Raw genomic sequence first — 26,452 nt, 5'->3', positions numbered from 1 at the left:
GTTTAAAAAACTCCTACATGTAGAAAAGATAAACAGAAAGATTAAATTCATCAGGTTGGAATAAATGTTAATCAGGTGTGTAATTATCACTTACATCATTTGCTTGTAACTGTGTCTGGTGTAATCTAAACATTTATGAGACGTTGATGAGATAGAAAAAAAACCTGGAGAAAAGTCGCATTTACCTTTTTTTTCTCAGGTAGAAACGTTGGCGTCTGTTATTGAGCAGATTTTGGAAACCCTGGCTGGTCTGAGTTACTGGGAACTTGAGGTTTTCAAGGAAGTCCTGCGTAAAATTCATTACAAACATTAGTCAGACATCCAAAGAATCATCTACATGAGGACAGACCTGCAGGACACGGTGTTTTTCATGGTCCTGACTTACGGTGAGCGGTCAGTGGAGGAGACCATGGAGGGTTTAAACGAGATGAAGGGGACTGATCTGGCTCAGAGGCCGTCCGACTGCAGCCCAGAACCCAAAAGTAAGACAACAAAGAGGAAATAAGTTAAATGAACTATGGTGGTTAAGATGTCTCATAAGTAAAGTTTTTGTCTTTCATAAAAATATTGTAGAGAAAAGACAGATTGTTGTCCAAATCAGAATTTATGAGTGTTCAAGGAACAAAAAAATGACAAAAAGTGACTCCTTCAGTCTGAGAGACTGAATAACACAAACAGTGTCTATCATAGTTGAGCTTTAAATGTAATGTTGAAGATTATACAACTGTCAGTTGGTAAGTAAGTCTCTTGTGAGTGACTTTGAGCACTTTTCTCCTCAGAGAAACACTCTGTGGATGAACGACGCTCTGCACTGATCCACAAAGTGAGTCATGTCACATCTCTGATTCAGTACAAGACAGCAGGCTGAAAGTCAGAGGACTAAAGTATCATCAGTTCTCATGTTGAGTCATTTTTCTCACGATTTCTGCTTTTTTGTGATTATGAGAAATCATACTGAACTTTCTAAAAGAGCTTATTTGGATAAAATGGATAAATAAATAAATGTCCTGCAAATTGAATGACTTTTCCAGGTGGCAATGGTGGCAGCTGTGAAACAACTGCTTTTGGAAGCAACGAATGATTTGAGCTCGAGGAGTTCAAGAGATTCCTGGAGTCAATTTTTATTTGGATGAGTCTGTCATACAAATCACAGAGTCCATCATCAACCAGAGCAGATGTAGTGAATCTGATGGTGGATGAACTTGGTCATCAGTCTGTGGAGGTGACCAGAGAAGTTTTCATGCACATGAACAGAACTGATCTGGTGCAGAAGTTACCAGAGAGCAGCTCAGCATCCAGAGGTAAGACCAACATGCATGAGTGTAAACTCTGTGTCATCAACAGGTTTTTGTGTTGCTGGTGTCATGGTGGTGCAGTGGTTAGCACTGTGTCCTCACAGCATGAAGGTTGTGTGTTTGAGCCTCCTGGTTGGCTGGAACCTTTCTGTGTGGAGTTTGCATGTTCTCCCTGTGCCTGCATGCTTTTCCTCAGAGTGCTCTGGTTTCCAGTCCAAACACATGCTTGTTGGCTTTATTGCTGGTTCTAAATTAAATGTGGGTGTGAAAGGTTGTCTGTCTGTTTAAAACCTGAGGTGGACAGGTGTACCCTCTCTCATTATCACAGCTGGGAACCCCCAGTTACTTTGGTTGGACAGGATGGAGGGTTTCTTTGTTGGGTTCTTATGTCATTTTATTTAGTTTCACATGATTTTCTCTTTTAAATCATCTGTGTCGTCTGAAGGCTGATTCTACTTGGATGTGTGATGATGTTTGAATCCTCAGAGTTGATGGTAAATGTCTTTCCTCCTCAGAGAAACACTCTGTGGATGAACATGGAGCTGCACTGTTGAAGAGAGTGAGTGTGACTTTAACTCAGCTTTCATTCAGTAGATTCAGGCTGTAAATCATCCTCATCTTGAACATTAAACACGATGAAACAGACGAAGCATCTTTGAAACTGGATGCTTCTCACAGTGTTAATGTGGAGTCTGCAGCAATAATGTTTCCACTGACGACAGAGTGAAGGACTCCGCCCTCAAACCAGCGTCCCTCCCTGTACCATTGTTAATTCAGTGGGTTGGTTTCGCCCCCTGTTGGCTCTCCAGGAGACTGCAGGTCTTCCTGATCGTATTAAAGATTTATACCGTCTGTGGTAAATTACAGCTTAAGAGTGTTCAGTCAGACATAAGTAGCTCTAGTTAGCATGTGAATGTGATGCTCACTTTGGATTATGGAACTTTGTATTATTATTAACGGATTCAGTATTTATTAAACTCGGTGTATCCGTTGTTGCTTTGGAGATGCAGAGACTGATTAAAGAGACACGACGTCACTCTTTCTACTCATACCTGAGCCAAAGGTAACGTTGATGGAAAGGCGGTAACATCTATTTCAACTCGGTTTATTTCTATGGCGCAAAATTAGAACAACAGTCGCATCAAGGCGCCTCCGTTATTCAGGCGGGCTGACAGCTGGGAGGAGAGAGACGCAGAAAAGCGGAAGTTTTTCCGCCTCAGCGTTTACAGAAAGTGAGAGAAAGCAGCGGGAGAACAGTGCCTCACACTAAGCTGCTTCACAAACACTGAAGAATGATTTTCCATCAGCAGTGATTCCAGGTGTTCACATTTTACATGAAGTATTGAAGGTAAGCGCGGCATTAAGTTCTGCTTCCTCCTGGAAGTTCACGTTCGTAGTCCTGCTTCCTTGTTGGAGTTGTTTTCATGTGTGTGTAACAGGGAATGAGATACAATAATAAGTTATATTAGATCATGTGACTGTTGCTGGTTTGAAGCAGAGGTGCAGAGCTCTGTGGGAAAGAACCGGAGGTCTCGGTCACGGTAGAGTTCTGGTTGTGGCGGTTTGAAAAGGCCACGATAGTCACGTGATCTTAACCCTAGAACACTATCGCTATAAACAGCAACACAATCACTAATGCCGGGTGATTTTTACCCGATATAATATGACCAACAAAAAGTACTTGTCATCAAAATATATCAAAATTTTACAACACATGACAAATTAGAGTTGTCTTCTTTTACTTTCAACTGTGCCATGTCTAACAAAATGAAAAAAGTGTCATGTGGGGACCCTAAAATAATGCTCCAAAATCACAGAAAAATTAGGGCAAAGAACAACAAAATTCCTAAAAAAGATAATGACACTGGAAAGCTGGTCTTTGGTCCACCCATTCCTGGGACATTTGAGACTTCCCTGGTGAAGGCACAGTCTCCTCGACACACTAACAGCTGCAGGACAGAGAAATCATGTAAATGTTGAAAATCAAATAGCGATAGTATTCTAGGGTTAAAGTTATCTGTGCGCAGCTTAATCTCTCATCTTCATCAGACACCAGATCTTCCTCACACACTCTGCTTCCTGGATGGTGAATGTCAGAGTCACAGATATAATGACACAATAATTATTATAAATGTTATTTAAAGGTTTGTGGGTTTTTTTACAATAAACAAATAACAGTTTGTTTATTGTGTGTTTCTGACCAGTTCGAATTGAGATTTTTAATTTGTAAAGTTTGTACAAACCAGGGATGGATAATTAATTTTACCGGGGAAAACGAGACTGTTGTGCATTGTACTGGTTCTCCAAAAGCTGATTCTGTTCATCTGATCGTAGCGTTTTGTGGGAGAAACGTTTCGTCACTCATCCGAGTGACTTCTTCAGTCTCAGCTGACTGCAGGTTTCCCCAAATCTTATAAACAGTACATTTGCATAATGACTGAAACCAGCCCAGTGAAGGAACAATAGGCTGGGAGGTCAGTTCCTTAATCATAATTATGCAAATTCTCATGACCATTGATCAACAACCACTGACCAAAACCCACTGATCAAAGACCACTCAGGGCCTTCTTGATGTGCTGTTCTTCTGCCTCCCTGGCCGCTGTGTCAGTGGGGATGGTGTTCGCTCTGTGTTGTAGCGTCCTGATGACTCCCAGTTTGTGCTCCAGTGGATGACGAGAGTCAAACCTTAGATACTGATCCGTATGTGTAGGTTTACGGTACACGTCATCTTTTAGATGTCCCCCATTACTGATGGAAATCTCACAGTCTAAGAAGGCTAACCTGCCACTTTTCATATCCTCCCTGGTGAATTTGATGTGTCGGTCCACTGAGTTAATGTGATCCGTGAAATGTAGTACGTCCTGGGATTTCATTTTCACCCAGGTGTCATCCACATATCTGAACCAATGGCTTGGTGGTGTTCCAGGGTAGGATAGCAAAGCCCTCTTTTCCACTTCTTCACTTCTTCCATGTACAAATTGGCCACGATGGGTGAAACTGCAGACAATCGGTCTTAAAGGTGCACCCTGTTTATGTATTTTTGGTAAACCGTACAGGTTTGGTGTAGACTCCCCTGGGTACAGCCTGTGGTATGAGGTCCGGTCAACAGCCTTGTCCTGTTCTAACTGCTTCAGACAGTCTATCGCCCTCTTGCTGTAGCCACTTCCTGGGTCTCGTTTCAGGGGCTCATAAGTATTTTCATCACTGAGTAGTGACAAGATCTTCTCATGATAGTCTTTCTGGTTTAGCAATACTGTGCACCTACCCTTGTCTGCTGGAAGGAGGATAATGTTGTTGTCATCACTAAGTGATGTGAGTGCCTTCCTCTCCTCCATGGTGATGTTGGATGCTGGGGGCTTTGCATTGCTGAGACAGGCCGAAACTTTCGTCCGTAGTTGCTCTGCTTCCACTTCTGCAATATTGTTGTTACGAATTGCTGTTTCTGTGGCTGTGATCAGCTCCACTAGCTTGGAGATTTACTTTCCTGGATGATTGAGAATGCATCAAGACATTGTACTGGTTCATTTATTACTTCACAGTGTAACTTTTTCTGCAGCTATTTAGAAACAACTCAACGTCCTTTTGGGGACAAAAACGAATCCTCTCAATTTTATTCAAGGTTCAAGCTGATGTTTGACGTTCACGTCCAATCACAGTTTTCATTTGGGTGATGGAAAAGTAACAAACGTCCACGTCAGTAATGTTGTCATTAGTGAAATACAAAGCAGTCCGTTTCCATCCATCAAATGAACAAACAGCAGACATGCTGTCCTTCATGTATAATATGATTTATTCATTTTCCAGGTGGTAACTATGACGACTAAGAAGCTGCTCATTGAAACACTGAACCAGTTGAGTCCAGAGGACTTTGCTGAGTTCAAGTCACTCACTGAACTGGAGAAAGATCTATCATCCGAGCCAAGGGGCCGACTGAAAACAGCAAACACACAGGATGTAGTGAAGCTGATGGAGGAGACGTACAGAGGAGAGAGTGTGGAGGAGACCAGAAAGGCTTTAATGAAGATGAACAGGACTGATCTGGTGCAGAGATTATCAGGTATCACCTCAGGAACCACAAATAAGACAACAAAGACTTAAATATGTGAGAATACTGCACATAGTTCATCACATTCATATGAAACCAGGTGCTGACTGATAGAAAAATCTCTTGACTCTGTGTTGTGTAGTGAATGATGAACAAAGACGTTTATATTTTCGTGCTGCTTTTTATAACGTGGATTAGAGCAGAATATGTGCAGGTCAGGCAGGCTGGCTCATTACAGGAGGCTCAAACACAGCACACTACAAAATAATAGCAGCTTATAGCCGGTGTGCAGTGATATTATGTGACTGTTTCAGGACTTCACAATTACAACAAACCACTGAAACTCTTCTTATTAACAGTTAGACAGCTACAGAGGTCACATGCTCTGTATAGTGGTCGCACACGTGCTGATACCTAATGATCCCACACAGTGCAGTGATCCACTGCCTCTGAGAGAGGGCGCCATTGAGCCAATAAACATCACAAATCCATTGTGGTTATTATGAAATCACACACAACATAAACACTGTTACACAAGCTCAGTTACAGTATTTTGATCCGATCAGAACAAAAACATCCAACATCATTCAACATGGTTGGAAAGTCTTCAAGCAGCTCTACAGGTTATAATTATGTCACTATTAACCCTCATCATACTGACTGAAGTCTGTGGTAGATTTTTGTCATACCTCACAGATGTGTTTTTTTCTGTCATTTAAATTTTTAATGAATTTGTCAGTTTGTTGCTAATGTTTCACACAATTTTCTATTTCTGCTTTGATTGGTGCTTCTTTAAAAATACAAATGTTTGTAGGTGTCAGAGGACTCCAGTCAAACAATTCCACCTTTACAGTTTTAATAAATGGGACTTATTAACTGTATTCTGAATTTATTCAGTTGCAGCTGGTCCTAAATTAAAGTAACACACAGTATCTGTCAGTGTTTATAAAGAAGAAAGACTCAGATGCCATCACTGCCTTCATCGTCTGGATGGGGAACTTTCCAGACTAGAAGTCATCAGAATGTTGGAGACGTAGCTGCATCTACTGTACCTGAGAGAGCTGGAGTTCTCTGGTCACGCAACCCATATCAAGGAAGCATGTAACAGACACGCATGTGCAGCACGCTTTGGAGAGACAAAGCGCTTCATGGAGTCACGACCTCCAGCTCTCACTGGGGCAGTTTGAATCTGAATGTGCAACAAGTGGGTGAAAGTAGCACCTCCAAGTTTTAGGCCATGGTTCTCAGCTGGTAAAGGGTGGAGTGCTCACTCCAGGTCACGGACGAGTTCCCCCATTTGGAGGAGTTTAAGTATCTAAGGGTGTCGTTCACAGGGGAGGGGAGAGTGGAGCAGGAGATTGACAGATAGATTAGTGCTGTGTTTGCAGTGATGTGGATGCTCTGCTGATCTGCCCTGGTGAGGAGAGAGCGGGCCCTGATGTTTTAGATTTGTAGGTGGAGCTATGTTCCTGCCCATGCATATGGTCACAAGCTCTGAGGACTGAAAGAATGAGATTATGGATACAAACAGAAATGAGTTTCCTTTAAGTCTATCTGGGAATGTCCAAGTTATGTCCAAGTTACGGTTGGTTAGCATGGGAGAGGCAGCCTGGGACCCTCATTGGACAGAAACGCCCGGTCTGGAGTCGACTCCCGTCACGTTCAAAGACATGTAGTGTATATTTATATATGTGTGTGTGTGTGTGTGTATATACACACACATAAAAGTGATCAGCGATCAGAGTATCCTGTGTGTGCTCTCATTCACAAAGTTAGGCCTCTCTCTAAAATCATTATTAACGAGTTAACGAGGTTTAAGTGTCACTTTGATGTGAAATCTTTCATGTTCTAAATCCTCATAAAGCCTGATGATAAAACAGTTTCTAATCTGACTTTTTCTCTTTCTTTTCTCCTCAGACAAACAGTTTCCTCCACTGAGCCAGAGAGTGAGTAACGTCACATCAGTCGACTTCACACAGTTCAGCTTTGATTCAGTAGATGAAGACTGAAAATGATCTTCATCTTCAACACAAATCATACACATGAGATTCAAGCTGCAGCTTTGTCATGTACACATGAGTTTTATACATGATTGGTATAGAAATATTAAACCTTATTTACATTTTAAAAGCAGATTAAATTCAAGTCTTTCTGTTTATCAGTAAAGATGCGAGCAGTTAAAGCTCCCCTCTGTTTGTAAAATCAGGAGACTCACTGCAGTTTTTGTAGCTCAGTCTTTGACAGAGTTACAGTCAGGCAGTAAAACAGAGTCACAAACCTGTTCATGAAAATTAAATCCTTCAAAAAGAGGAAAAAATGAGCCAAGAAATAAAAAACCAATCCAAGCAGGTACCCACCGAGCACCAGATGTTCATGGAGGTTATTTTCTGCTCGACATCTGGTCGACCGGTCATGACCTTAAAAAGACGCAGCTTTATGTCTGAAGGTCAAAGGTCATCTTTTCAGGTTTTTAGAAGGAATTGGATTCAAACATGAATTTATTTTTAGCACACTAAAATGTTTCTGTTGATTAAAAATCAAGCAGACATTTGAATGGTGCATCGCTGTCATGTGACCTCTGTTTTTACCAGGTGGAAACGATGGAGTCTCTTATTGAGCTGCTTTTGGAGACACTGGCTGATCTGAGAGGCAGCGAGCTCAGAGACTTCATCCAGATCCTGGGAAGAAAACATGGCTCAATGAGCCTCATGAGTCTGTCTGAGATGTCAGACTCATGGGGCTCAATGATCCCCATGAGTCCGCCTGAGATGTCAGACCTGCAGGATGTGCAGGACGTGGTGTTTTTGATGGTGAGGACTTTTGGCCAACAGTCAGTGGAGAAGATCGTGGAGGTCTTAAAGGAGATGAAGAGGACTGATCTGGCTCAGAGGCTGACAGACAGCAGCTCAGAAGCTCAAAGTAAGATAAAGACAAAACATGTTAAAGTCATAAAAGTGTTTCTGCTTCAGTTCATATTAGAAACAGTCAGATTTACAGAGCAAAGAGAGCATTGTTGACGAGCAGAAAATGATGTTCAGCAGGTTTAAATGTAACTTTTTTTTTTTTGATCTCTGTGTATTTTTTAAAAGCTCGATTAGCTTTTATTAAACACTTATTTCTATTTCTGTTAATTTCTCTTTTTTCAGACAAACATCTGGATGAACATCTGTCTGCACTGATCCATAAAGTGAGTAACGTCTCATCTGTCTGACTCTGCAGAGTTCAGCTTTGATTCAATAAGATGCAGTTTGAAAATCATAATTTCATCATTTAGATTAAACAGTTGTCACAGAAATGTTTTTAGATTTAAAATCAAAGATTATTAAAAAGTGTGTTTACATAAATACATCTTAATAAATAAGATAATAAAAGAAAACAAAGTGTTTCAGAGAAAACATTGAAAACATTCAAAGTTTAAAACAGCTACAAAAACATAAATCTGTAATTTTCTCAGTGAGGAAACATTTTTTCTTTATGAATGTTTGAATTTTCCAGGTTGCAACAATGGCAGCTGTTACAGATGTGCTTCTAGAAACACTGGAGGATTTGAGTGATCAGGATCTCAACAAGTTCAAGTTGTTCCTGCAGTTCACTTGTTTTCAGAAGAGTCTTCCACAAATCAAACTGAATGATGACAGAAGAGGAATAGTGAATGAGATGATTGATAAACTTGGTGATCAGTCTGTGGAGGTGATCAGGGAGGTTTTAACAGACATGCAGAGAACTGATCTGGTGCAGAGGCTGTCAGAGAGCAGCTCAGGACTCAAAGGTAAGAGGAAATAATCTGTCAGAGTGTCTGTAATAACTTTAATACATTTTATTTATTCATTAAAGTTTATTTAACCAGGAAAAAATAAACTTGTGACATTAAAAATCTGTTTTACAAGAGTGTCCTGGCCAACAAGGACAGCTGTACAATAATCATAAGCTGCATAAATTAATACAACAGATATGTTGGGATTATTCTTAACTGTGTGTGGAAGGATTTTAAATATAATATTACACCTTACAGTAAAAATTAATTTAAAGAATTAAATCAGAGAAACTCACAACAAGAACTGCATAATATAAACTTTATTATCATTTATAAATGAAAGAATTTGTTTCCTCTGATTTATTTTGGACAGACGTTGATAAATGAACACATTCAGGTTGTACAAACACAGTAAAATTAAACAGATTTGTTTTCATATTTCAATGTTTAAAGTAAAAATATTCAGCTTATTGAATCAGTGACTTTCTTTAGTAAATGTTGTTTTAAAGCTCTTTGAACTTCTTTCCTTTGAAAATATTTTTCTTTGTTTTTTGCATTTTGAGCTCATTAATATCAGTCTTGTGTTGTAAATGGATCTTTATGTTAGCTTTGATTGAAACTCCACTATGGAGACAGACGACCTGTATGAGGTAAATGATTCAAAGTCTTTTCAGTGATTTCTCTGTGATTGTGTAACTATGGCCTCCTCCTGCCTTCAGTCAGCACAGCTGAAAGTGAAATATTAAAGCTTTTTATTGTCAGGACTCAGTGTTATACTCAGGATGAGCACACATAAAGGACACACACAGTGTCTGTGTCATGTAGTTACAGTTTGTATTCAATGTGTTGCAGCTGCAGGATCATCAGCTGAAGGATTTGATGTGGAGGAAACAGAGAAAGGTCAGTGTCCAGAAAACACATGAATCAATAAATACACTCATTGATATGAAGATGAAGAAGATGAAGAAGAAGAAGAATTACTGAATGAAACAGAACTGGATCATTTCCTCACACGTTGATAGTTTCCCATCAAATATGACTTCATGTTAACAAGTTTAATGTTGTTATTAATCCAACTTACAAGGATCATCAGAATGAAATCAAAGCATCAGTTATTTCAAAGTGTCTGATTATTAACACTGATGTTAAATCAGTCATGAATGAAGCTTTTAATCTTTCTTTTCTGTCAGAGAAACACTCTGAGGATGAACGTTGGCCTGCACTGATCCACAAAGTGAGTCATGTCACATCTGTCTGACTTCAGATCATCCAGCTTTCATTTCATAAACACAGGATAGAAATCTTCAATAGAAACAAATGATTTGATTTTGATTGGAAAAGTCAAAGTTTGATAAGTTGAGCGTGTGCAGTGAGGGAGGTCTGCAGCAGGTCAGAAAAGTCCTGAACTTGTTAACAGAAGCAGAATAATTGTTAATCAGCTGTTTGTGATCATTGTGACAAATATGACCAATGACATCATCACCTTATGTGATGGATGATGTCATCTAAACACATCTACATTTGTAAAGTGTTGATGAGAAAACAAACAAACCTGAAAGTGAGAAATGTCACATTTATCTCATGAACATTTTCTTTGAATTTTCCAGGTAGAAACGATGGAGTCTGTTATTGAGCTGCTGCTGGAAGCTCTGGATGGTCTCAATGAGCCGGAGCTCAGAGAGTTCAATAAGAAACTGCCACAAATTCATCGCAAATATGACTCAGACTTCTCATGGATGTGGTACATGAGAACAGACCTGCAGCACACAGTGTTTCTGATGGTGCTGACTTACGGCCAACAGTCAGTGGAGAAGACCATGGAGGTCTTAAAGGTGATGAAGAGGACTGATCTGGCTCAGAGGCTGTCAGACTGCAGCTCACTGCCTCGAAGTAAGACAACAAAATCAAAACTCATTAAAGTCATAAAACTGTTTTCATGTCTCATAAACGTCTGACTAAAGTCTTCTTTGACTTTATAAATAATATTTGTAATAAAGACAAAAAAACACATCTTTAAAACATATTTTATGGCTGTTCTGGAAAAATCTACTTCAATAAATACATAAAAATGAGACCAGATTAAATCCAAATACTTTGTGAGGAGGAGTAAAAATGACTCCTTCATACTGTTTATTATTGCTGAGGAGGTTTCAGTGTAATTCTGCATATTGTCCATTTTTCCAAAGTCATATTTCCTGAATAATTGTCAGTTAGTTGTTAAATGTGTTTGTCATGAGTGACTTTGAGCACTTTTCTCCTCAGAGAAACACTCTGTGGATGAACGACGCTCTGCACTGATCCACAAAGTGAGTCATGTCACATCTCTGATTCAGTACAAGACAGCAGGCTGAAAGTCAGAGGACTAAAGTATCATCAGTTCTCATGTTGACTCATTTTTCTCATGATTTCTGCTGGATGTTTGTGACAAACAGAAGCTTCATTCAGTTTGACTTCTTCAGCAGTAATTTTCTGCAACACTAATGTCAGGATGTCTTTACCACTGAGGATGAGCTGAGGAAGTGTCAGCATGTACATTTGTCCTGACTCTTCAACAGGACAGAGAAATCTGAAAACATCAAACACTTTCAGCTTAAACAGGAAACTTTATTCTACTTACAAATATTAATAAAGAATGAAAGATGATGTGAAATCAGGGAAAGATTCTTGATGGATATATTTCAGTTTTTATCTGCACAGTGAGAGAAGAACTGCAGCCTGTAAAGAAAAAGTATTCAAACCCATAAAAGTGGATCACAGTTTTAGATTTTCTTCATTTTTTTCATAAACGTACCGCAACTAGTAAATAGATGCTTGTGTTTGGCTAAATAAATATGTGACCCCGTGATTGTGTTTATTGTTCCAGGCGGCAACAATGGCAGCTGTTAAACATCTGCTTTTAGAAACTTTGAATGATTTGAGTCGTGAGGAGCTCGAGACATTTAAGAGGCTCCTGCAGACGATCATTCCTTGGAGGAATCTGTCATTCTTCTCATATAGGTTGAGTCAGTCATCAACCAGAGCAGATGTAGTGAATCTGATGGTGGATGAACTTGGTCATCAGTCTGTGGAGGTGACCAGAGAAGTTTTCATGCACATGAACAGAACTGATCTGGTGCAGAAGTTACCAGAGAGCAGCTCAGCATCCAGAGGTAAGACCAACATGCATGAGTGTAAACTCTGTGTCATCAACAGGTTTTTGTGTTGGTGGTGTCATGGTGGTGCAGTGGTTAGCACTGTGTCCTCACAGCATGAAGGTTGTGTGTTTGAGCCTCCTGGTTGGCTGGAACCTTTCTGTGTGGAGTTTGCATGTTCTCCCTGTGCCTGCATGCTTTTCCTCAGAGTGCTCTGGTTTCCAGTCCAAACACATGCTTGTTGGCTTTATTGCTGGTTCTAAATTAAATGTGGGTGTGAAAGGTTGTCTGTCTGTTTAAAACCTGAGGTGGACAGGTGTACCCTCTCTCATTATCACAGCTGGGAACCCCCAGTTACTTTGGTTGGACAGGATGGAGGGTTTCTTTGTTGGGTTCTTATGTCATTTTATTTAGTTTCACATGATTTTCTCTTTTAAATCATCTGTGTCATCTGAAGGCTGATTCTACTTGGATGTGTGATGATGTTTGAATCCTCAGAGTTGATTGTAAATGTCTTTCCTCCTCAGAGAAACACTCTGTGGATGAACATGGAGCTGCACTGTTGAAGAGAGTGAGTGTGACTTTAACTCAGCTTTTACAAAAAAATAGTTTTTAGTATTGATAGAAATGAAATAACGTTTTCTTATGAAACTTGAAGTTTTGCAGTTCATAAAGAGAGTGAAGTAAATATCAAAACCGCCAGCTGTCTCTTCAGTGATTATTCTAAAACATATAAATATTCATGAAGACATCTTTTTTTATTAATATTTGATATTTCTATTTCAGTTTCTCTGGAAATTAAATAAAAAGAAATCTTTAAATTGTCCAACAGAGATATTATACAGTAACTTAATACATTGTTTTGGTTTTACAGGAAAAAGAACAGGAAGCTGTCAGACAGATTCTCTTGGAAACACTGAATGAATTCAGTCAAAAGGATCTAAAGAAATTCAAGCAGTTGCTGCCGTTCACGTGCTTTAAGATGAGCCTGCCACAAATACAGATGTATACAAACAGGACAGAAGACCTTGTGGATCTGATGGTGGATAAACTTGGTCATCAGTCTGTGGAGGCGACCATGGAGGTTTTAACAGACATGAACAGACCTGATCTGATGCTGAGGCTGTCAGAGAGCAGCTCAGGTGAGACCAAACAAAGTTTAATAAACAGATTTTCATAATTTACAATAAACTTGTTTAAACAACTTCTAATCAACAAACATTAAAATAAACAGGAAACACAACAGACGTCCAAAAGTAACTTTGCATAAATGATCAGAGCTGAATCCAACCTTTCTCTCTGTCTCTGTCTTGTTCTGACATCACTGGTGAGAATATTTGGATTCATCAGCTTTTGATCATCTTAGACGTCACTCAGCTGCACGTCCTGCTGAACATGTTGTTCTGATGTTGAAGCAGCACTGCACAGCATAAAGTGATCAAACAGCAAACATGTGGACAGTTAGAGGATGATTTTATATGTCAGCATAACATCATTCATTTGAATTCTTTGTGTCTCAACAAGGACGAAAAACTGAAAGAAGTTCAGAGCTTGAAGGTTGTCAGAGCCTGACGGTAATCCCTTCCATTCATCCATTTATTGCTAAAGTTTCTTTCTTTATAAACATGTGTACTTATTGACTAAAGAGACTGTCCTCTGCAGCAGGACTGCAGTGATTGGACTAATCTTGAACCTGAGGTGAACAGTACAGATGCAGACGAGGCTCCAACTTACAGGTAAATCAACTTCCTGAATGCTGCAGCACAGCAAACTGGAACTACAGGAAACAGTTCAGCTTTGGATTTATTCCCAGAGGAAATTCTTCATTTTGCATCCGATTCACACGACTACTCTCTGTGTTTCCATTCACTCTGTTGTTCCTTCATGAGTGTGTATTTAATTCCTGTTTCAGCCTTCAGTCTGCAGCAGGACACTTTGAATGCAGAGTCTCGGGCTTGCGCTGGGTCTGTAAGGGAAAGACCAGCTTTCAGTACCAGTTTAGATCTTGGGAGGGACACATGGAGAGGATGGAGAGCAGACAATACATGCCTGCAGGTCCTCTGATGGACGTCACAGTCACTGCTGGGAAGTTAAATGAAGTTCACCTGCCACACTGGATCTGCATCGGTAAGAGGACATGAAGGAAGACTTTCAGATGTTTGACATTTCTGACAGTGAGCGCACAAACTGTTATAAACTGTTCTTCTCACCATGTTTGTGTTGTTGTGTTCTCCTGCAGATGACATCCCTGACATATTGGACACGTTTGCAGTCCTTCACATAGATGACTGTGGAGATGTTGTGGAAAAAGTGTCTGAGGTCACACCAACACATGTCAAGTTAACTGAACCGATTTTCTCTCCGAGAGCGGTCCTGATGAAACTCGGCATTCCTGTGAAAATCGGCTGCAACGTGTTGATCTATCAGACCAACACAGCTTTCCTCACACTGCATGTTTATCTGATCCCACGTGATCCTGGGCTACAGCAGGTTATTACATGTTTCACAGTATAATAGGCAGAATTCAGGAGAATGAATAAATTAATATATAAAACTGGCTAATGTGTTACATGGCTTTTTAGTATCTTTGCACTTTATTCTTCACAGGTAATGAAGCAGAGGGAAGTGCCCCATGGATACAAAGCTATCCTGAAGCCAGATCCAGAGAAGTCCTTGAAAATTCTTGATCGTTTCACACTAACAGCAGATGTGGATGGTGCAGAAATCTGTCCTGAAGTATGGTTTGAAATGCTTTCATTTCTTTCCAAATACATATTTGCATAATAGGCTGAGAATAAATAGTCCAGCTGTCGTCGGCAGCCTTCATGCATTTTACTGAGCAAAGAAAGGATTCAGTAAATATTCAATAAGAAGAGCTGATCTGGAAGAAGTGAACATGATTTACTGAGATAGAAAAATGAACGAATCTATTTGGTGATTTAACGCTGATGAACCTTGATTGCAGTGTTAGGATTTAGGACAGGACCCCCCAAAACAGTAAGAGCAATCTTACTGTGGCAGGGAAGTTTGACTCTATAGAATGAAAACAGTATTGTTAGCTCAAGCATGACCAAAGCACAGAAAATGAGTGTAATATATTATAATAAATAGGATATACTAAGTGATCGTAGCAAAAAGAAGGTTGGGAAGGGTAGGGTGAGGGAAAAGCAAGCACAATAGAGACCGAGCCTACATCAGAGGCTGGAGTCCTGGATGGTGAATGGAGAGCAGACAGAAGAGATTGAAGTTTGATGAAGCTCAGAGAGTGAAACGCTTGTTAGCAGGAGCAGAAACATGACAAAAGATACAAAAGGCTTTGATACACCACCAGCTATATGCTGACTTACCAGGACTTTAACATTTGAGTGACTTTGAACCAGGAAAAGAAAAAACATGAATGATGAGAGAAAACATGGATACAGGATGATGCTGGAACTGGATCAGATGCATGAACCATAGGCCGGTGCAGACCAGCAGTCCATTTGTGGACGAGAGAAGGTGGAAAGCTTTGAGAACCTGCTGAAGCTGCAGCTTTTGAAATATCACTGTGGAGTAGTAAAGGCAGAAATAGTAACTTACAAATATCCATACCATACCTCTCTCTTTCCCGTTGCTCTTTCTTTCTTTAACAGGATTTAAAGCTCAGATATCCAAGTGGAAAGCCAAATTTCTTTGAAGTTTACACTGAAAGTCCAGATGGAAACTTCCGCCTTAAACTCACATCAAAAAAAGATCTTCAGCCAGTATGGACCTGTACAGTTCGAAAAGGTTAACTTTACATTTTCAAATTTGTCATCACTTTATTGTATTAAATGAGTACAATTACATGTTAGCTCAACATTGTCAGTAAGCTATATGTAGCAGCAATCTTTGGTCCTTCTTTGCCGCTTCTGCAGGACGTACATTTTCTGACTCGTCCTTTTCTAAGATAGTTTGTGTCTTATTCTGTAGGAAGAAACAAGGCGAATGTAAAACAGGAAACATGTTATTTATTCCACACAACACCCAAAACTACAGAGCAGATTTCTCTGGTTGGAGCCCCGTTGACATTTTCCTGATATTATACCTAAAACAGCTATAAACAGTGACGGTCAGAAAAGTGTTGCTTACTTGTCCAACCTTTCATCGCTGCAAAAAGGGAAGTACTCCCCATTCTTCTGAGGGTTCCTTATAAGTGGCCCAGTTATTAGTTATGTTATTACACCTACCAACAACACAATAGAACAAAGCAGGATGAATTTATAGAGCGTAATATATTAAATTACAACATAAAATATTGAAGATTAAAATGAGAAACAACACAAATTAAAGATCATAACAAAATACTTAAATATGGCCGATGGATTGGAGTAAAGTTTCTTTAAAATTTTATATTTATACGTTTTATGTTCCTTGATTATTTTCAGCCGAATACCAAAGCACTGATCAAGCACAAGGTAAGATATTTCAAATTATTTGTATAATAACTGCATTTAACATTTTACAGTAGTGAGTTTTCTTTGGTTTAAATTTCACAAGTTTACCAAAATTTGTTGTTAATCCAGAGACGTTGCTCATCCATGCCATAGCCCAATTGACTCCACTGTTAATTGTTGGTCGTATTTCATACTGCTGCAACTTGTGCCTGAGGAGGAGAGGACTTCATTTAGAATTCTGAGAATTTAAATCAGGGGTGCACACACTTTTTCAGCATGCGAGCGACTTATGAAATGACCAAGTCAGAATGATTGACCTACTATGAAAATGCAAAACATGTATTTATTTATAAACATATGGAGTATTCATTCAGGCATGTTGCATAACTGTATGAACCCATATTACACAACACAACTCTGTACATTTTTTGATATTACCTTACTCTGATGACTTGCACTGAATGGAATCAACCAGGGATGCACAGTCTGGACGGTAGCTGCTGATAGTCAGCCTCAAGTACACTTTCAAATAATCATCAGTCACGGTGGAACGGTATTTGGACTTAATAATCTTCTGGGAAAAGGCTGACTCACATGAATAAGTGCAGCTGCAGTCAAGGAGGTAACACATTTCCTAATGTTGGGGTACTTTTCCTCTGCAAGTTCCAGAACTGTCCGTTAGCCCTGGACTTAAACTGGATGTCAGCTTAGTGTCAGAAAAGTTCCGGTGAAACAGTGTATAATTCACCTGTTTTTCTTCATTGGTTTATTCGAAGACTTCTCTCCTAAGCCACTGTGAAAACTACACAGCATTAAGAAAATAAACACTCAACGTAAGACACAGCACCTAAAATGACACTGTACAAGAAAACAAAGATAAAATCAATAAATACCTTGTTGGCTGCATGCTGCAAAAAGGGAATTACTCCCCATTCTTCTGAGGGTTCCTTATAAGTGTCTAGTTAAAGTCCATTCCACTTAACTTTCAATAAAGAGCATTACGGCTCATTCTTGCTACCTGCTTGCAGGTGTTTTCTTAGGCTTCCAAAAAGGAGACAACAAGACTTGTAAGCAGGCTTGACCTTAAAAATAAAAGCACCATAACTTGAACTACATAAAATAACATAAATAATGTACAGCTTAAACAATTTACAACGATGACATGGACCTTGACAAGATAAAGAAATGATCTAAATTATATAAACAATATCATCATGCCAACAGCTACACAGTGTTTCAAATTTTGATGCGAGTGGATCAACCTCTGCATCTTCCCAAAAAGGGTAGCATGTGAATGTATCGACTGCATCCATTATCTCTTTCATGTGGAGCAATTTTGCGCATAACGCTTGTTGGTGTATTATGCAGCGGTAATTGAGGAAATCCGGAATAACATTGTCCTCCCTGCACCTGGCAGTGAATCCATTTGAGTGGCAAACCATCCGTGGTGATGGACACCAATTTGTATACTGGGAGCCTGGTTTTCCCAATAAATTGATTGAAAGACTGAAAAATGTTTCAGTTTGCTAGCATAATGAAAGTTAAAAAGTTTGAACATTTGTTAAGAAACTAAAAACTTTCCTTGTTATTTATTAACAGCTGCAGGATCCTCAGTGGGAGCAGCTGCTGTCAGCTCTCAGTCGGCTGGTAGGTTCATCAATATTACCTGTTCTGTGGTTTTATATAATGTGACACATAGAACGCTGATGAATCCTAGTGAACCGTCAATCACACCTTTTTCCCGCCACAATTTTACTTTTCGTTAGCTTACATACTTTGTTCTGTCTTCAAGTTTTCATTCTAAAGGAGGAGCTCTCAGTCTCTCAGCTCTCGGTGGCAGCGAGTCACTAAACTCAATCCTGCTTATATTTCTTTCTTTACAGAGATAAATATAATATTCATGTATTCAGCCCTCTGTGAATCACTTCCTTATCATGCTGGAGGGGTTTGTGAGTCCCAGGCTTTTTCCTGAACAGCTGATTTCCTCCAACAGAGTGATGATGGTTGTGTTGTCTTCTAACTTCATGAAGATTAACAATCTGAACAGCAGCCTGTTTGACAGGAAGTCCAGTATCCAGTTGCACAATGTGTTCCTGAAGACCAGAGTGACGAGTCTGCCAGTCAGCTTCACAAACAGCCTGCTGAGAGAGAGTTTGTTATATTTCACATGTATGAAGAGAGAGTGCAGGGCAGTGAAGACAACATCATCTGTGGCTGTATTCAGCTAGACGACAGTTATTATTAAAGCTAACGCCTACTGGTAGATCAGCCCAGTAAATACTGTGTTTCTGTATTTTTACTGGTTCATCTGTTTCACTTTCAGATGAATCCCAAAGAAGTGGTAAAGTACAAGGTTAGATGTTTCACATGATTTGTGTATAAAAAGAACTGCACTTTGTGTTTGGCTGTGGTGGGTTCCCTTTGGTTGCTGACCTCATATTTGAAGTACTGCAAAATGCCAGGGAATGAATGAATAAGCTCTTGTTCAACAATGGCACCAACCAGCTTTTCCAAATCTACTGATGCTGTTGACTGGACTGTCAAAATGCATAAATCGAGTCAGTTCTATTTTTACCACCAGATTTTTAGCACCAGTTAACGAATGTTTTTAGATGTTAAAGAATTCAACAGTACTTGTGGTAAAATACCAAATATAGAACTGTACCACATAGTGCCATTTTCTGTATGAAGCTGCTGGCTCTGTGGACATGAGGACGATCAGTTTGAGATATTCTCAGATATCTATTGTTTGCAGCTCTGAACTGGTGTCCCTGACTTGACTGAAGACAGGTGGGATAGAGTTTTATCCTTAATGGGGACGATGTTCAGGAAACTGGAAGTGTCAGCAGGTGTTCTAAGGAGCTCTGAAAGAAAAGCATCTGGACGTCTTTCAGTTTCTTGAAGACGTTTCAGAAGCTTCTTCAGTTCTAAGAGCGACTGGTGGAGCGTCCCAGATTTTAAGCCCTATGGGAGTGTCCCCAAGAGGGTCGTGGACCCCCTATTGATCCTCTGCCTAATCACATGAGCAGTACTAGAAAAATTACCATTCCTGGTGCAACTCTGTAAGCCTTAGTCTTCTGCAAGAACAACACATTTCACAGCTGTCTGTGGCTGTTTTATCATGTCATCAATACTTGCATGCAATGTGGCAGCTGTTGGAGAGATGTGATATAAAACTCTACAGAAAGATCCACAGTAAACACTGGAGTGGAGCTTGAATCTGATGCTGAAGAAGATGAGGAGCAAGACGGTGCACTGAAGTGCTCGCACTGTGTACACTTCTGTCTCACTCACCTTCCTGTGAACTCATCAAAATCATGCAGAGCAACAAAAACTGCAACCTGGGGCAGTCCTTATTAAGGGTTACTTACTGTGGACCACATCTCAGAGTGTTCATATTTAATATCACTGATGCTGGGATTCTTATATTTACATAACACAATAATATCAGCTGGACAGGAAATGTTTGAAAGGCTGCCTGAATCATTAAGAAGGGTCTGATGTGATCAGCACCTGGATGTGAGCTGATTGTCAGCAAAGTTTCCTTCACTTTGTCTGGAGTCAGTCTTGGCTGTTGGATCATAGAGAGTGATGGATTCAGGATTTGCTGATTGGGCATTTTGTGACAGAGAAAAGTTGTTTCATTTATTATGTATCATGTATTTATTTTATTACAAAACTTTACAAGTAAAGATAATCTCATTTTTATGTCCTTTCTCAGAGGAAAACACTGTGGACAAACATCTGTCTGCACAGATGCAGAAAGTAAGTAGAACCAAATGATTCTGTCCTCACACCACAGCTTCATTTAATTCATTACTTATACCTGTTATTAAAAAATGATCACGTGTGATGGTTTTGTTTACTTATTAATCAGTTATCCTCTAAGAAGGTTATTATTAAATCACTTTGTTTGTTCTCAGGCATTAACAGTCCACTCAGACAGAGAGAAGCTTTTGGAAATGTTGGAAGATCTGAAAAAGGAGGAGCTTGAAAAGTTCAAGTGGTTCCTGCGGGACCGTGATGTTTTGGTGGAGCTCCAACCCATCCCAGAGAGCCGACTGGAGAAGGCCAGCACCTGTGACCTGGTGGACCTGGTGGTGCAGACCTACACAGAAAAGTCTGTGGAGGTGACCAAGAAGGTTTTAAAGAAAATTAACAGGAATGATCTGGTGCAGAAGTTATCAGACAGCAGCTCATGATGCAAAGGTAACAATCAAAATGGCATCATTGATTTTATGAATATTTTACTTAATCCAAAATACTTTTGTATAGTTAGATTTGTAGCTTCTGAATTTATTTTCAGTGCACTACATGATTGTAGTATGGAAAGTAGCAGAGAGTCTGACTGACTGTCCAACTGACTCTGACATGAGGGAGAGTTTATAATGTAGGAGCAGATTTGAGGTTAAAATACAGGAAATAACATCGATTTGAAAATTACTGTAGTGTGTGTGTGTGTGTGTGTGTGTGTGTGTGTGTGTGTGTGTGTGTGTGTGTGTGTGTGTGTTCTTAGGTTGATGCAAACATGAGGATGAGATCAAGATTTTATAAGCATTTTTTTATTTTAATATTTAATCTTTTCATTTTATTTTAACTTTCTCTTTTTAATTTTCTGTTCTCATGTTTTTATTTTCTGCAGAATTATTTCAGGTTTAAATGTGTAGAAATGATCTGACAGTGATTTCATTTCCTTCTTTCATAGAAACACATTCTGTTTGTTTCTAGCAGCGCAGTTTGTAAAAAGACGGCATTTGTTGTGCTTTTCTTTGTTTTCATTTATACACTTTCAAATTTACGATAATGAGATCATCATGTTTACAGATACTCACTGTGAGACAAACACTCAGGTTTATGTGGTTTTTTTAACTTCTGTAATGTGTGATGTCATTGAGGGGGGATATCCTAATATTGCTGATCTCCAGTTCTGGTCCTTATCACAGAAGCTCCACCCACTTGTCCCTCAAACCTTCTGTTTGTGGGAAACAGCCAATAAGAACAAAGTTGCCTTAAAGGGAGAGGAGTAAAAAAGAAGCTTGTTTCAGAGAGGATGAGGAGCTACAACCAAACCAAGTATAAGAAAAATGAGGATGATTTTGAACTGTGACTCAGACAAAGCTACTCGAGTACAGTCCAAAATTAAAAATATTAACCTGAAAATGAGCATTATATGTATAATTACATACAAAAATATCATGAACAGCTTTATGATTCTCATTTTGTTGAAGACGATAAATCCATGTCACAGTATAAATGTGCCACATAAAGAAAAGTCTTCCAGAATAATTTTACATTAACACCATATGAACTCTGTTATCTTCTGTCTTTTGTTCTTGTGGTCGATGCTCAGTCTGGTTTGGAGTGAAGCCTGAATGAGAAAAGTTTCCAAGGTTAGAAGTTACTGAGGAACATCATGACCTGCATCTGTTACTGCCATGTTTCTCACATTTTAAGAAGTTTTGACGACTGCTTTGAAGATAAACTGGAGAATTTTATACTTTTTAATCTTTAATATCCTGCTTTAATCATTGTTTTGTGTTTTTTTTTTTTTTAATTCCCTTTTAAGCATGTCACTAAACATTTTATATTGGCTTTCTACTAAATATAGAAACATAAATACAATTGTTCTTTATCAATTAAATATTTTTTCGGATACATCAGGGAGCAACATTGGTGTCTATTAACTATTTACTGTCAGAAACTCGTTCATTTTTTAACATTTTAAAATCTGTAAAAACACGTCTTTCATGTTTATACGGTGAAACTTTTGCTGGAATGAAGCGGCCTAAAAACAATGAAACAATGTACAATGAAGATCACTCAGTAAGATGATTGCTGTGCTTTTGTATTTTAAGAGATGAGATGTTCAGGTCAGTCTTTATTTTCCTACAGGATCATTTTGATTTGCAGCATCAGTCAGTCAAACTGAAATATCACAAAATGAGAAAGATCAACACATAAATAACAGTAAGAATGAGGAATAGTTAAATGAATGACTAAAAGTACATTAAAATGATGGAAGCAGTCAATAAGAAACGTTACAAACATCAGAAATGTCAGACCGGGATCGGACGGCTTTATTTACACAGAACTGGATGTTTCCTGACTCTGAGGACTTTATTCGTCTAAGGAAGAAACTCAGACTGTTCCTAAATGTGTCCTTATATTTTGACTTGTACGTACAAATTTTTATATGGTGTAATTGCTATTAAAGACTCCTTTTTACCCTTGTTTTCTGGTTCGTTGGTTCATTTAAACTCCAGCCTTTCTGGAGCGTTCAGTTCTACAAAGGCTGATCAGCGTCGACTCATCAACTCCATTTTAATCCAGCAGCACGAAGAACAAGTGTCAGTGAGGTTTATCTTAATCATTTAACCCAGTTTACATTTTCCACCCATCCATTATCCTTATTAGCCTATCCCAGCTACCACAGGACGAGAGGCGGGGTACACCCTGGACGGCAGTCTACTACAGAGAGACAGACAACCATTCACACCTATGGGCAGGTTAGAATCACCAGTTAACTAAACCACACTAACTGCATGTCTTTGGACTGTGGGAGGAAGCTGAAGTACTCGGAGAGAACCCAACAAACACAGAGAGAACATACAGACTCCACACAGAAAGGTCTGGTGTTGGAGTCGAACCCGGGACAGTGGTAACCCCCCCGTTTTGTCCTTAATAGATAATACTTTATTAATCCTGAAGGAAATTATGGAAACCTGTAACCTTAGCAAGTTTTATAGTTTACCTTTAAAAGACAAACTGAATTATTCAGCTGTAACTTCATAGGAACAAAATGCAGGTGGAAATAACTGACGATATGAAAATGTAACCTGTGATGTGTGATGTTGGACATCTTTCATTCAAAGGTTGCTCAAAATCATTTAATGACTATTTTTAAACATGTGACGCTAATTTCAACATGAAGGAGCAAACATCCATGTAGTTGTGTAGATACGTGTCAGGATCTGCTGTGTCACCATCGCTGGCCCTGCACCTCCTGCATAAGAAGTGACAGGCTGCTTCAGTCCTGCAGGTACAAAATGACTTTTTCATTTTCCAGGTGGTAACTATGACGACTGAGAAGCTGCTCACTTGGATGAATTCAAGTCACTGATTGAATAGCAGAAAGATTCACTCCTCATCTCAAGTAGCAAACTGAAAGCAGCAAACACTCAGGATGTAGTGAATGTGATGATGGAGAAGTACAGCCGAGAGTGTGTGGAGGTGACCAGAAAGGCTTTAATGAAGATGAGCAGAATCTGGTGCAGAGATGATCAGGTATCACCTCAGGAACCAAATAAAGTCAAAAACAAATAAATATGTAAAAAACGGACACATGGAGAGGATGGAGAGCAGACAATACATGCCTGCAGGTCCTCTGATGGACGTCACAGTCACTGCTGGGAAGTTAAATGAAGTTCACCTGCCACACTGGATCTGCATCGGTAAGAGGACATGAAGGCATTATTATTTAACAATAAATTACATTTACGATTCAAGTTTTCTTGTGCAGATGACGTCCCTGACATATTGGACAAGTTTGCAGTCCTTCACATAGATGACTGTGGAGATGTTGTGGAAAAAGTGTCTGATTTTCTCTCCAAGAGCGCTCCTGATGAAAGTGGGCGTTCCTGTGGAAATCAACTGTAACGTGTTGATATATCAGACCAACACAGCTTTCCTCACACTGCATGTTTATCTGATCCCACGTGATCCTGGGCTACAGCAGGTTATTACATGTTTCACAGTATAAGATGGACAATGTGCAACAAATAAATCAGCAGACAGTAATATTACAATATTGGATCCCTGTAGCATCTTTACACACACACATATAAACATATATATTCTCTCGCTCTGTAGACGATGGAGAGAAGAATCCTGTGGATAGAAAATCATCCGAAAGCCGCATCCAGAAAAGTCCTTGAAAATGTTTCATTGTTTCACCCTAAGAGCAGATTTGGATGGTGCAGAAATCTGTCCTCAGGTATGTTGAATTTATTTACTGCTCATTTGATCCCAAAACAATTTATAAATCTGTGTAAGGTCAGTAAATATATTAGTCTGTTTAAATTATATGAATGAATAATCATCAGATTTCTCTCCCTCAGTGGAAAAATATCTTACAGGTTCTGACTTTATCTTTTCATTCTTTAACAGGCATTAAAGCTCAGATATGAAAGCAGAACTCCAAATTTCTTTGAAGTGTACATGAAGAATCCAGACAGTGACTTCCAGCTCAGACTGACGCCAGAAAAAGAGCTTCAGTCAGTTTGGACCCGCACTGTTAGAAAAGGTAAGATTTAAGCACGTCTACAAAACTGTATCATCACTGTACCACGTTCACTTTGAAGGTTTATTTTAGTGATCATTATGCAACACAGGTGGCAAATGTTCCTGTGATCTCTTTATGCTGGTAACTAAAATGTGAATGAAGAAATAATTCAGATATAAAATAAACACCTGTTCATGGTGAAGTATGTAACTGATGTATTCTCACCATGAAGTAAACTCTCCTGCTGTCTGACCATTAGCTCCAACATGTGTTGACACTGAGCAGTGAGTTGTCTTTGCACCAAACTGCACAGCTGTGCACGGCTGATCTCCTCCAACAGAGTGATGATGGTGGTGTTGTCCTCTAACTTCATGAAGATATTCTCTCCATGTCTGTGAGTGCAGTCATGGCTGTTCAACATGAACAGGAGGGTGCTGAGTGCACGACCCTGGGGGGCTCCAGTGTGGCCCTAGAGGGGAGGAGCCGTGATTACCAGTCTGAACAGCAGCCTGTTTGACAGGAAGTCCAGTATCCAGTTGCACAATGTGTTCCTGAAGACCAGAGTGACGAGTCTGCCAGTCAGCTTCACAAACAGCCTGCTGAGAGAGAGTTTGTTATATTTCACATGTATGAAGAGAGAGTGCAGGGCAGTGAAGACGACATCATCTGTGGCTGTATTCAGCTAGACGACAGTTATTATTAAAGCTAACGCCTACTGGTAGATCAGCCCAGTAAATACGGTGTTTCTGTGTTTTTACTGGTTCATCTGTTTCACTTTCAGATGAATCCCAAAGAAGTGGTAAAGTACAAGGTAAGATGTTTCACATGATTTGTGTATAAAAAGAACTGCACTTTGTGTTTGGCTGTGGTGGGTTCCCTTTGGTATGACAACATTAGTGCTGAATATTGGCATCCAACAATCAGACGGTGTCAGAGAGGGGAAGAAAGAAACAGACTCAGGCAGAGGCAGACATCTGTTTGACTGGTTTGAGGGTGAAGAGGGGAAAAAAGCAGAAAGATACCGAGTTAGATTTGATTATGTACAAAGTAAAAAGAAGCACAACAATGAATCAGTCTTTAATGTTTAACACATATCAGTGAGTTCTGTTTGGAAATAAGTAACAGAGGATGTAAGCTATGCATGGATTTAGTCTTTGATTATCAACATATGTGATGAATCTCTGCAATCTTTCCTCAGAAAACCACTTTGTGGATAAACACAGAGTGGAGCTGATCCAGAGAGTGAGCAACATCGAGCCGATTCTGGATGAGCTCCTGAAAGAAAAAGTTATCCAGCAGGAAAGTTATGACAGAATCAGAGCTCTGCAGACCTCTCAGGAAAAGATGAGGGAACTCTACAGCGGTCCCCTGAAAGCTGGCAGTGCCTCCAAAGATGTCTTCTACCAAATCCTTCAGACACACGAGAGACTCCTTCTTAATGACCTCTGCTGAAAGGACGTTTGCTGAAATCCATTTTGTTCTACAGTGAAAGTATTTACAAAAAGGAAATGCTGCCATTATGTTTCTGTGT

At 39.5% G+C, this 26,452-nt stretch overlaps 1 protein-coding gene and 1 long non-coding RNA gene across 6 annotated transcripts in view; both read left to right on the top strand.

Moving 5' to 3' along the window:
• LOC147319763 (uncharacterized) overlaps positions 1 to 22,870 on the top strand; it is a 149,371-nt gene extending 126,501 nt beyond the window's left edge. Inside the window, exons 1-24 of one of the 2 annotated variants that reach the window (XM_086312502.1) lie at positions 2,160 to 2,643; positions 5,100 to 5,352; positions 7,258 to 7,286; positions 7,932 to 8,259; positions 8,487 to 8,527; positions 8,836 to 9,109; positions 9,947 to 9,994; positions 10,285 to 10,328; positions 10,702 to 10,984; positions 11,357 to 11,400; positions 11,958 to 12,243; positions 12,753 to 12,796; positions 13,100 to 13,367; positions 13,750 to 13,799; positions 13,888 to 13,961; positions 14,138 to 14,352; positions 14,465 to 14,715; positions 14,833 to 14,961; positions 15,858 to 15,993; positions 16,632 to 16,661; positions 18,240 to 18,287; positions 20,362 to 20,405; positions 20,564 to 20,849; positions 21,157 to 22,870. In XM_086312502.1, the coding sequence (XP_086168628.1) occupies positions 5,109 to 5,352; positions 7,258 to 7,286; positions 7,932 to 8,259; positions 8,487 to 8,527; positions 8,836 to 9,109; positions 9,947 to 9,994; positions 10,285 to 10,328; positions 10,702 to 10,984; positions 11,357 to 11,400; positions 11,958 to 12,243; positions 12,753 to 12,796; positions 13,100 to 13,367; positions 13,750 to 13,799; positions 13,888 to 13,961; positions 14,138 to 14,352; positions 14,465 to 14,715; positions 14,833 to 14,961; positions 15,858 to 15,993; positions 16,632 to 16,661; positions 18,240 to 18,287; positions 20,362 to 20,405; positions 20,564 to 20,842 (3,189 nt within the window). In that variant the 5' untranslated portion in view covers positions 2,160 to 2,643; positions 5,100 to 5,108 and the 3' untranslated portion in view covers positions 20,843 to 20,849; positions 21,157 to 22,870. Of the gene's footprint in view, positions 2,644 to 5,099; positions 5,353 to 7,257; positions 7,287 to 7,931; positions 8,260 to 8,486; positions 8,528 to 8,835; positions 9,110 to 9,946; positions 9,995 to 10,284; positions 10,329 to 10,701; positions 10,985 to 11,356; positions 11,401 to 11,957; positions 12,244 to 12,752; positions 12,797 to 13,099; positions 13,368 to 13,749; positions 13,800 to 13,887; positions 13,962 to 14,137; positions 14,353 to 14,464; positions 14,716 to 14,832; positions 14,962 to 15,857; positions 15,994 to 16,631; positions 16,662 to 18,239; positions 18,288 to 20,361; positions 20,406 to 20,563; positions 20,850 to 21,156 lie in introns of those variants that run through there. The other variant, XM_086312503.1, reaches the window with a different exon arrangement.
• Positions 22,871 to 23,596: 726 nt separating this feature from the next.
• LOC147319762 (uncharacterized) lies at positions 23,597 to 26,252 on the top strand. 4 transcript variants are annotated; one of them, XR_015131582.1, is made up of 5 exons: positions 23,597 to 24,091; positions 24,160 to 24,633; positions 24,807 to 24,942; positions 25,326 to 25,732; positions 26,120 to 26,252. It is a non-coding gene; the product is annotated as an uncharacterized LOC147319762 (long non-coding RNA). The 4 variants fall into 4 exon arrangements; XR_015131581.1 differs by lacking the exon at positions 26,120 to 26,252 and having other exon boundaries at positions 24,160 to 24,375; positions 24,510 to 24,633; positions 25,326 to 25,792; XR_015131583.1 differs by lacking the exon at positions 26,120 to 26,252 and having other exon boundaries at positions 24,510 to 24,633; positions 25,326 to 25,792.
• The last annotated feature ends 200 nt before the right edge of the window (positions 26,253 to 26,452 follow it).

Source organism: Aulonocara sp. 'chitande type north' Nkhata Bay, linkage group LG11 (assembly GCF_057382095.1).
Source record: "Aulonocara sp. 'chitande type north' Nkhata Bay isolate Kocher_YH1m ecotype deep benthic linkage group LG11, A_spYH_male_GT1.1, whole genome shotgun sequence".
Taxonomy (NCBI): Eukaryota; Metazoa; Chordata; class Actinopteri; order Cichliformes; family Cichlidae; genus Aulonocara; species Aulonocara sp. 'chitande type north' Nkhata Bay.
This window is presented reverse-complemented; position numbering and strand designations above follow the sequence as displayed.